At 57.3% G+C, this 10819-nt stretch overlaps 1 protein-coding gene across 1 annotated transcript in view; it reads right to left on the bottom strand.

The window, feature by feature from the left end:
* Window positions 1-8709, bottom strand: part of VOLCADRAFT_100305 (uncharacterized protein) — a gene marked incomplete at both ends in the record, with an annotated part of 9636 nt that extends 927 nt beyond the window's left edge. The window contains 9 exons of the mRNA XM_002958926.1: window positions 161-315; window positions 754-795; window positions 1259-1630; window positions 2974-4284; window positions 4428-4702; window positions 4768-5389; window positions 5615-5687; window positions 6394-6504; window positions 8698-8709. Of these exons, the coding sequence (XP_002958972.1) occupies window positions 161-315; window positions 754-795; window positions 1259-1630; window positions 2974-4284; window positions 4428-4702; window positions 4768-5389; window positions 5615-5687; window positions 6394-6504; window positions 8698-8709 (2973 nt within the window). The remainder of the gene's footprint in view (window positions 1-160; window positions 316-753; window positions 796-1258; window positions 1631-2973; window positions 4285-4427; window positions 4703-4767; window positions 5390-5614; window positions 5688-6393; window positions 6505-8697) is intronic.
* Window positions 8710-10819: the final 2110 nt, after the last annotated feature.

The following is a 10819-nucleotide window of genomic DNA, read 5'->3' as shown; positions in this document are numbered from 1 at the left end:
TCAGGTGTTGCTTACAGCACACCGTAAGGCCTTTGAGGGGGGGGGTCTGGGGGGCATGCAGCCCCCCCCAGCGACTAAAATAGGAATAGTAACCGCAAGAAACACCCAGTTTATTACTCTAGGGTACTAGGCCCAAAACGGAAAAAAAACACTGGCTCACGGGTATGTGATTAGCAGTGTAAAGGCCACGATCGTGAGGTCGCAACTTCCACCTGTGAAAGACAGCACTGGAGTAGCAGTGACGGTGGATGAAGGCAGCTCGCAGAGGAGGCCTGTCTAACTGAAGAAGGCTCAGGCATGTGAAGGTGGTGCAGCCTGAAGGCAGCATGGTGGAGGCCCAGGCAGCGAGGGTGCAAGTTGAGCACCATTACAGCTGCACGATAGCCCAGCAAGTCCACAATTGAGTGGCGGCAGAATCCAGGAGAGAGCCTGCCGAGACAGCTCACCGAACCGGTAAAGGTGCACTCGAATGGAGGTGGTGGCTGCGGGGAGGCACACTTAGGGTCAGCTTTGACCGCAACTCGCGGGGTACAGCATTTCGGCTGGTGACGGATGGAACTGGGAGAGGCTCCCACACAGTTCACACACGGCCGCGGTCGACATAGACAGAAAGCCAATGCAGACGTCCAACCAGGACATCCCAAGGGCAAGTGTAGTGATGGGAGAATAACAATGAGTTACGCAGCTGGCGGCAGTGGCAGCATGTGCACCGGGCGGCACGGCAGTGGAAGGCAAGGTGTAGCAGTCACTCACCTTTACAGACGACTGGCCTTGCGGAAGTGTAGAGCAGATCGCCTTCGAAGAGACGGGAAGAAGTCCAGCCCAGCAGCAGACACTAGAATACAGAACAGGTACAGTATAACTAGACCGGCGGCAGCAGAGTCTTGACCTCCGAACACCAAGTAGTCGTAATACTTAAGTGTCTGGCTAGAGCATCCTGCCTGGGTGAAGAAGCTCATATCTCGGCCTACCTGCCGGACGAATCTCTAGCACTCCTGCCGTAGTAGGATACTGTCGGTGGGGCCCAAGGCCCCAGCCTGTTAGGTCCGCTACAAACGTCTGTCAGCTTCACGCATGCCACGTGGCATATTGGTAGTAGCTGGCCGCTGGAAAGGCCTCTATAGATGCTGGAATTGCGCTTTAGCGTGTATATGTATTATTAGTGCGTGCCGTACTACCACTATGACAACGGGTGATCGCGTTACGTCGCGTTAAATTCGCGTTACGAGGATTTAACGCGAGTTTAACGCGACCTAACGCGATTTTAAGCACGGCAACGGTATTGGTTGGCCGGTCCACGCGCCATGAGGGCCATGCGAAGCTGCTGGCCACGGCGAGTGCAGTCGGTTGCCGTACACGTCGCTATTTCGACGCAGAGAATGCAGTACAGCGTCGCCGCCGCCGGCGCCACCGCCACCGACGTTGCTGCCGCACTGCCAGCCAAAGACAGGGGGTGCGGCCAGCGGGAGGGCACGGAGCTCATTCTCCGGGTACAATGCGTAAGAGTATGACGGCCGCATGACGCCGCCGGTATGCTCCGGCGTGCCGTACGCCGCCGCGGCTGCCGCTAGCTCCTCCTCTGCCGTCAAGCCGCCGCCGCCGCTGCTGCTGCCACCCGCCGTACGTCCCCCTCCGCCGCCGTTCGCCCAGTGGCCGGCGGGTTGGTAATTATGATGTTGTTGGTAATTATGATGTTGTTGGTGCCGCTCCATCTGCAAATGTGTTTGCTGTTGCTGCTGCTGCAGCTGGTGTTGCGGCTGATGATGTTGCGAGACCTGCTGTTGCTGCTGGAAGGCTGCTGATGGTGACTGGTCCATCCGCCGGTGGGTGATATCCTCCGGGGATATGTCCCTGCTTGAGACTTGTGGACCCCTCGCCCCCTGCCGGGGCGGCTGCTGGTTGAGGAGGAATCGCTGAGCCATTGCCGTGCGTGTCAGGTGCGGGAATGTACGACGGAGGGCCTTGTACGTCGAATGGAGCACACAAAAACGCACGTGTACGTCCAGCATGTTGAGCCACGCGCCCATGGCGAAGCGGTTGGCCCGCCCGGGACGTTCGTTGGTTTCGGAGCGGGGGTGGAAGGGAGGGGAAGGTAAGTGAGCATTAGGATGGTGTCTAAGTCTAAGGAGACCCTAAGACCCTAAGTCTAAGGAGAAGAGAGCGAAAACCCGCCTAACCAACCAACCAACCAACCCAACGGAAAACCCTGCACCCCCCTTAACGACCTCGTTACAGCCAACACCAACGCGGACACAGCATGGGCACTTCCTCCCCCTCCTTCTCCTCACCCTCCCCCTCATCCCGCTGCTGCTGCTCCTCACATACAATCCCCGCATCCAACGATCTCACCTACCTACATACATACCCACACACACGCGCCCACCTGCAACATCTGCAACAACCCGGTATCTCTTCTCTCCAACAACGGCCTCCGCTGCACCTCCGCCACCGGTGGAAGCATCTGCTCCGGAACCAAGTCCGCCACAGCCGCCGCCTCGTTTCCCAGCCTGCCGCCGCCGCCGCCATCGCCCGGGCCGTCATCCCACCAATGCACCAGGACCGCCGCCGCTTCCTGATGACACTCGTGCTTCTTTTCCTCCTCCTGGATCTGCTGCTGCCTCTGTTGCTCTCCGTCGCTACTGCTACCGCTACCACTACTGCTACTGCTGTCGTCGTCCGTGTCGGAAGTTGAGAAGCCCTGGGATTTTCCTCCGGTGCCCCCACCACCGCCGCCGCTACCGCCGCCGCCATGTTGTACAACAACGCACGTCGCCATCAGCGTATCTAGCAGCGACGCGACACGGCTTTTGGCCGCGTTGCGGTGTTGCGTGATGATCCCATCAGCCCCCCGGCGGTCGCCATTGGCCTTGCGACCCATCGGTCGATGTACGGCCGCCGCCGCCGCCACGTGCCCGTTACCAACCACCGTTGTGGCTGTAGCTGCTGGTTCAGTGCCCTCCCGCGGCTCCTCACGCTCCGCAATGAGCTGCAGCTGAGGCTGATCTCCCGGCTCCGCCAGCGCTCGTGGCGGCGGCTGTAGCTGTTGCCCCTGCCCCTGTAACGGCTGGGGGCTGGGCCCTGTAGGCTCGTCGCCAGCATTGGGCACCACCTCGCGCAACGCCGCCGGCTTCGTTGGCTCCACTGCCGCGGCCGCCGCCGTTGGATCGGCCGCCGCTGCCGCCGCCGTGGCGGCGGTGGCGGCGGCGGCAGCAGCAATGTTGTCCTCCAGCTGCAGGTCCACAGCGTCCACACCACGTTCCCCAACGTCCTCATTCGCCACGCCACGTCGCGCCGCCGCCGCACATTGCCGTACACGCAGCTCGTACGGCAACGGAAAGATGGCCGGTGCCACCGTGTTGAGCCGCATCGTCACCCTAGCGGAACCCAAATGGCCAAGTCCTGCCAGCGGCGGCGGCGGCACAGCCGCCACCGCCGCCACCGTCATCGTCGCCGCGGTGGCGGCAGGCTTGAGCCACACGTGCGGCCCGGGCAGCTGCCGCTCCGCCAGCTGGCGGTACCGCCCCTGCCACGTCACCGCCGCCGCCGCCACATGCGTTACCGCGAGCAGTAACCCCGACGGCGCTCGGTGCAGCAGCTTCGACACGGGGTGAGCCGCCAGCGACCGTATGGCAGCCAAGTCGCCGGTGGCAACTACCAACACCGCCTGACGGGTGTGTTTCGGGTAGAGGAGGTAGGCAAGCGGGTTGTCGTCTGGCGGCCGGGTGGCCTTGCTTGGCTGTGGTGGCGGTTGTGGCACCGGTGGCGGCGGTTGTCGCATTGACGACAGCGGCGGCGGCTGCAGCCCTGGCAGCGTCATCCACCTGGCGGCGACGGTGCTGCTAGGGGTTGCCGCCGCCGCCGCCGCTGCTGCCGCCGTACGCCGTACACCTTGCGGCGGCAGCGTAGCTCTGGTTTCCAGGTGATGACCGCCGACCGCGGATCTAAGGCGCTCAAGAACCTGCGACCGCAGCGCCACCTTCGAGGTCAAAGTTGCCGCAGGTCCTGGCGGCGGCGGCGGTGGCGGCACCGCCGCCGTGCCACCGCCGCCGCCGCCGACAGCTGCAGCCAGCACACGACCGCTGCGCCTGGCGGCGGCAGCGCCTCCGCCTGATGCCGCGCGACCATGTCGTACGACTCCGTACACCCCCGCTGGACGACGCTCCACTGGGCCGCTGGCCATGAACAAACGATCCAATTCAGAAAACAGGTCCAGGTGGTCACCCCGTATCTTGCTACTGCTGTGCAGCTTCCCGCCGCCAGCTCCCGCCGCCGCTGCGGTAACAGCTGCAGTAGCAGCGGCGACTGTGCCGTTTCTCCCAGGACGGCCGCGATCCAGCGCCGCCGCCGCTGCCGCCGCACCCTCATCGCTATCGCCATCACCCTCCGTGTCGCTCCGCGTACCTCCGCCCTCGTGTCGCTCCGCGTACCTCCGCCGTCACTCGCATCGCTGCTGCTATCTCCACCACTCTCAGGGACTCCACCCTTGCTGCTAATGCTGCTGCTGCCAGTGCCGCCGCCGCTACCGCCGCTTGTTCTTTTCAGGCTCTCTTCCGCCTCCTCCCTGCTGTCGCAGGCGGTAGTACTTGCCGTACTGCAGGATCCTAAATCCCACGACACCTCCGACACCGATCGCGGCGCTTCTTCTTTCCCTCGGGATACAGTGTCGCACGCCGCACGAAGGGCCGCCGCCGCCGCCGAAGCCCTCTGGATTGAGGCACGGAGCGCATGCAAAGATGGCAGTGTGCCTAGGCACGGCATTGCCCCCACCTTTCCCCCGCCCTCGCCTCATCCTCACTACTGCTTCTGCTGCTATTGAGCTGCCCCGGATTCTTCGTGACAGCGACGTCGGCGCCTCCGCCACTGCTGTCGTACAGCCGCCGACTCCTCCGTGGCGGCAGCGGCCTCTCCTCAGACCCGTCCTCGGCTGCGGTTCTTTGTTGCGGGGCCCCAGCCCCAGCCACGCCTAGTGCCTCGCCTAAGCGAGCTCCACCCCCCTGACGTCGCCGCGGCCTCTTTCGCTTTCGTGGCCGCGCGTTGAGCATCCAATCCGAATCTCCATCGGCCCCCTCCTCCGGCCCGATCACGCCGTCGCCGCCACCGTCGCCAAATGGTTCCGGAGCTGCGGTTACGTTCGCAGGATTACATGCAGAGCTCCGAAACCGCTGTTGGGCCTCCGCGGCGCCACCGCTTGCTGATCCCGGGGCCAGATCTGCCGTACTGAGCCAGGGGGGTACCTGCCACAGCAGCGAGTTCCGCCAGACCGGCCGTACTTCCAAACACTCGTCGTCGTACACACAACCCTGCTGTGCGGACGTCAGCATCGTAAGCTCCAGCGCAGGATGCGTGCACCGTACAAAGTACGACAGGCCCTCCACGGTGTCGTACAGGCCTGTCGTGGGGGCAACCAATGTGGCCATATGAGGTGGGGCGGGTAGGCACGGACACGTGCCATGTGTTTAGCGACGCGTCGTGTCGCGTGTGACACGTTCTGGGTTTCAGATGCCACAGAGCCCATCTTCTCCCTCGAGGGGGCCCCTCGCGACCTGAAACGCCCCGAGTTACAGGGTTCATCCCGTACAGCAAGCTGCCGTACTGTACCAGTTTCCGTACATACCAGCCGGTCCCACAAGCCGAAGTGCCGCATGGCCGTCCTGGCGCAACCTGAGCAGTAAGCCACCTAGGCCGCCCTGCGGTTTGTGGTGGTTAAGGTGGTTAAGGTGGTTAAGGTGGTTGTGGGGAAAGGAGAGCAGTAATGCGAGATAGAGAGTTCGGTTAACCTTCCCTTCCTCGCGGGGTTGAAGGTCTCCCCGGAGGGGAGGTTCGTCCGATGAGAGTTCCCCCCCCTCGTGTGTGTGTTTTTTTGTGTGTGAGTGAATGAGGGAGGGAGGGGGGTGGGGTGTGTGGCTGGGGCGCACCAGGCGATACACAGGTGTGAGGCGCCGGGGAAGGACTAAAACCCAATGGGTGTCTGTGAGAACGTGATTGTGTGTGTGTGTGCTTTCCCCCCCATCTCCCCCCCACTATCAGTCTATTCTGGTATCTGCTTCAAACGTCAGTGGTTCATCTTAACCCCCGATCACAACCACCACAACCGCCAGCCCTGAGGGGCGGGGGGTTGTTTAAAGATGGAGATGGAACACAGGGCGAGTGATGTTGATACCAGAGATAGAAAGACTCGCACTCCACGCATAGACGGAGGGAAGGGAAGAGAGAGGAGCCTGCTACTATATACTGCTGTCATCCCCTCCCCTCCTCAAGCGGCTCCCTCATGGGGTGTGTGTTTGTCGCATACATACATACATATATATATACATACATACACACACATACATACATACATACACATGCAGGATTTCTGTGTTAATTAGCTGGTAGTGTGACTTCTTGTCGTACCTGCGCTGCCTGGGACAAGTCGGTGAGGAAAAGCGCTCGAAGGCCCGGGCCGGGCCGGCATCGGTGCTCCAAGACCAGTCGAGCAAATCCTTCTGGCGCGTTAATTAAGTACTGGGTGTGTCCGGGGGGATTTCGACACATCAAGGGGGAAGGATGTCGGCGCTTATGGGGTGGTCGGAAGGTACTTTTCATTGACAAGAGTTATCCAGGCCGCCTTCCCTTGGGATGTTCTTACCCGGGGCCAATATTACGCATAATGAATATGTTTCAAGGACGTAAGTCTTTGTGCAGGTTCATACATGCCGAAAGGAACTAGCGTTCCGGTAACCATGACGCCCGTCGGCGCGCGCTCGCCGCCAGTGTTTCGTTGGCTACGAATGGCCTAGACACCGGATGAAATAATTACGCTAGGTTATGACTAGGGTATCCCCTGGGTTTAGAAGCGGAAGTCTTCTCATCTCAATCTATTGAGATCTCATTAGATCTCAATAGAATGGGTTAGATTCTAATCTCAAGTTTTGGCAGCTTTCTGGGAAATGCATGACTGGCTCTGAAACTTTGTAGGATGATTCTGTATGGTATATTTAAGCAGCCCCTCGCACAAATGTGTCCGGTCGTACTTCGCGAGAAAACAGTTCGTACATCGTCCCAAAAAAGTCAGGAGCGAATTTTGCCGCGCAGATGCGCGCGTGCGATTCTCAAAATGCGCCTGTACAAGTGTATATAAATTTCTTGGAGTGCGCCAGCGCATTGCGCAGGTGGTCTTGCTGGCCATAGTCGCACGCGGCATGCAGGCTGGACTATTGCGTGGCTGCTTTGCAGTAACTAAAAGCAACGAAAGCCAACGTCGTAGCTTGCAACTCTGGGCTCGTGAAACTGCCGCGGAAGGTGAAGCGCTGGCGAAGAGGCAGTTGTATGCAGCACCTTGTTCAGAGTAAAGTCAAATTACAAAGTTGCGCAAAGTATAACATACATAAACTTAATTTAACATAAGAACAGATAGACGTTTAGAGCCTTGTCGGTGACATGGACGCCGCTGTTGGCTTGGAACAGCTATTTGCTGTGCATAGGGACGTGCCCGCGTTAGCCGTGTTGCAACAGCTCAGGATGGATTTCAGCCAGCAACAGCCTCAAGAGCTGCTGCACAACCACCGGGAATGTCTTCAGTTGGGCACGTGTAGTTTTGGTCGGCGGGGTCGAGCAGCGTACGCATTGCGCACAGAAACCAAGGTGCAGCGTCTCTGTAACATCGCTAACATATCCGGTACGCGGTGGGAGGCTTGCCGAGCACGAAATGAAGGGGGGGGGTCGCATCTCACCATTCAACTAAGCATGCATGTGCTCGGTTGAATGCTCGGTAGCGTGCGAGTTTACCCCTATCAGGATGTTTGTTTGCATATCCCTCCAAGCGAGAGGGCTTGGACCTATGCTGATGTTCGTTCCAAAAAGTGAACTGAGGACTGATGCTACGGTGAAAGGTATACACGTAAATTCGCCCGTGCGCCAATCTCACATTCCAATATGCCACTGCACTTTCCTCTCCAGCCTGGCCACATCCTCTTCCTCGCAAACGTACTTGGGCACCTTACAATCCAACACCATACGTGCTTTGGAAACGCGGGCAGCTGCTTCACAAGGACCCCCCTATTTGTTATAATAATTAAGTTTTGGGACGTTGCGAAGCACAATTGCACGACAGAAACAAGCCATTATACTCCGCCGCAGTATTCCCATGGGTCAAAGCATGCGATGGCGCACTGGACGGTCGAGTACACGTCACAGGCGCTTATCCCTTTGATGCTTCTTTAACTCCATATCCTAAGGGTTAAGGTTTCAACGAATCAGGGCCCAGATCATCATTCCTAAGCCCTGGCAATGCACAAAAGCCGACATGGTATGCCATCAAGATCCCATGCTGGCCAAGTTCAGCAGACATAGACTGCTACCAATGCCAACCGAACAACTTGAATCCCTAGCTACTTCACTCCTCCTCATCCCCGGCCAGCAGCTGCATGCGTGAAAAATGCTCGGTGCGCTTTGCGTGAATTAACAATTGGAAAATGTTCCTATAGTATTGTAATGGTAATTATGAGAAACGGTTTGTTAAACAACTTTGTTTTGAGAAAGAAAACTGTGAATCACGTCGAATCATACCCGAAGAGGCCCCCCCGGACCCCAATTCCGATTCGGGTCCAATCAGGTCCAATTCAGAGTCCAATTCGCATGAATCAACCCTGATTCGCCCACATGTGAACACGTCCTAACAGCATGCACTTGCGTTTGTCTCGATCTGGGCCACCGCACCTGCCACAGCATTATGTTAAAGGGTGCTGCAACACGAGCTGCTCTCCTTAAGCAGTGTATGCATGTACTAGAGCCTACCCACATGTGTGGGACACTACCTGGGCAAACTAACAGACCCACCAAAAGTAACGTTGACCCTGCTGCATGTTGACCGGCACGGTTGGTCACCATTGTTTGTGAAGTGAGGGTGAACCACCTGCCTTCATTGCATCCTGTGCCCTGGCCTTCAATACATATGTCTATTTTTAGGCCGTACATGCCTCAGCCCGATTTAAAGCTCCGTACATGTCCGATATGTGTGGATATTGCCAATTTGATGCGTAGGTCGGCAGGCTACCGATGCTGGTGCTTATGGAGTCAAAGTATGGTCAAGAGCTGGTGCGTGTGCACCTATCGCAGGTACATTACGTACACATGCACTGTCATACATACATAATCGATCATGATAAGGGCATCTCGCACCCGCGCTAGCTGTCTTTGCTTTTCCTATACTATGAGAAGCCTTACACTTATGCATGTATGCTATAGCCCTCGCCTAGTCTGTCATGGAGTTGTTAGCACAGACGAGGCGATGAAAGGAGGAGGGGCGGGTAGCATAGGTGGGTAGCATAGGTTGTGTTGTATCACCGCACTTGATGTCGGACGAATCTTACATGGTTCACTTAAACCAACCAGCTGCACGAAAATATTTGCCGTCACCAAGGCTTTTGGCACCCTCGTTCCAACACCTTGCCCAAGCAATCATACAAGTAATGCAGGACTCACGAGCCGATATAGTATGTACATTGTTACATGGTGGTTTACTTCGCCAGTGGCCCCCTTTCCCGAGGCAGTCCCTGCTCTCCCCTGCGAGAGGGGCACCCTAATCCATTCACCCCATCCGATTTCAGAATGTATTCGTTGGGTTCAGCAACTCACCACCAGCATCCAACCAAATCTAGCGGATCAACGGCGCATCAACTTAGTTCCTGGTCAGCTCGCAAGTTGATTTTATCACGTCCTACACTGTCCACAAGATGGGGGGCCACCTCCCATTTCATCATCTCTCAAACACCCAAGAGGCCGGCAGGCGGATTTGAACCCGGGTCGGCCGGGAGCAGCCTGTAGCAACCTTAATCCATTTACCCCAGAATGTATTCAGTGGGTTCAATAACTCACCACCTGCATCCGACCAAATCTAGCTGATCGACGGTGCCTCAACTTAGTTCCTGGTCAGCTCGCAAGCTGATATTATGAGGTCCTACAACGTCCATAAGATGGGGGGCCATTTCAACACTTCTCGAACACCCAAAAAGTTGGCTTGCAGACTTGAACCCGCACTCTCCAGGAGTAGAAGTCAGGCCTTAATCTCTGCCAGCCGCCTGCCGATACTGAAAATCTATCCAAACACAACCGGATGGTGGTGTTGGAAGACACCGATTGGAAGAGTTTTGTCCGTGTAAATAGCGTGGATGCAGCCATCTCATGAGTCGTACAGCCAGTTCCGGAATGGCGCGGCCAGTCCCGGAATGGCGTTGTAGCGACTTCCAGCTGGTCATAGAGAACTGAGTTTGACGGCTTTGGTTGCGTATTGTTCCGGGCATAGCAGGAGGCGGAATATTGCCATATCATTAATTAGAAACTATAAACGCGTTGAGAACGGTCATATACTTACGGTGCACCGCATAAAGACTGACGAATGTATGTTTCGATCTGGTGACATAAAAGCAGGCGGTTTGTGTCTTACGATCTAGCTTCGGTCTGAGAAATGTTCTATGACAAATATCCGGTACTAGTTTCTTCTCAGTTTCCGTTGGCCGCCATGAACCTGGCCCGGAGCTGCATAAACTGTTAGCTACCGTTGTGTAATGAAGCAGTTGCTGCACGAAAAGGGTAGCTGCATCTTACGTTGACCATACGACAGTTGTACGAATGGCGGGCGCGTTTGCCATATATAAGGCGTGGCCTGACCAATATTTTCTGAGGGATATTCCAATCATACAACTCCCGCGCACGGTAGCAGGATGCACCGGCCAAGGCAGTTTGTAACGGGTATCGCCTTCACTTGGCGTGGATGACTCCCACCCATTTTATCTTGTCAACAGCCAACCAGGTTCCAACCTGACATTGGGCCTAGTGGCCA

The sequence above is a fragment of the Volvox carteri genome (assembly GCF_000143455.1).
Source record: "Volvox carteri f. nagariensis unplaced genomic scaffold VOLCAscaffold_113, whole genome shotgun sequence".
NCBI classification, from domain to species: Eukaryota; Viridiplantae; Chlorophyta; class Chlorophyceae; order Chlamydomonadales; family Volvocaceae; genus Volvox; species Volvox carteri.
Note: the sequence above shows the minus strand (reverse complement) of the source record. Positions and strands in the feature narration are given on the sequence as shown.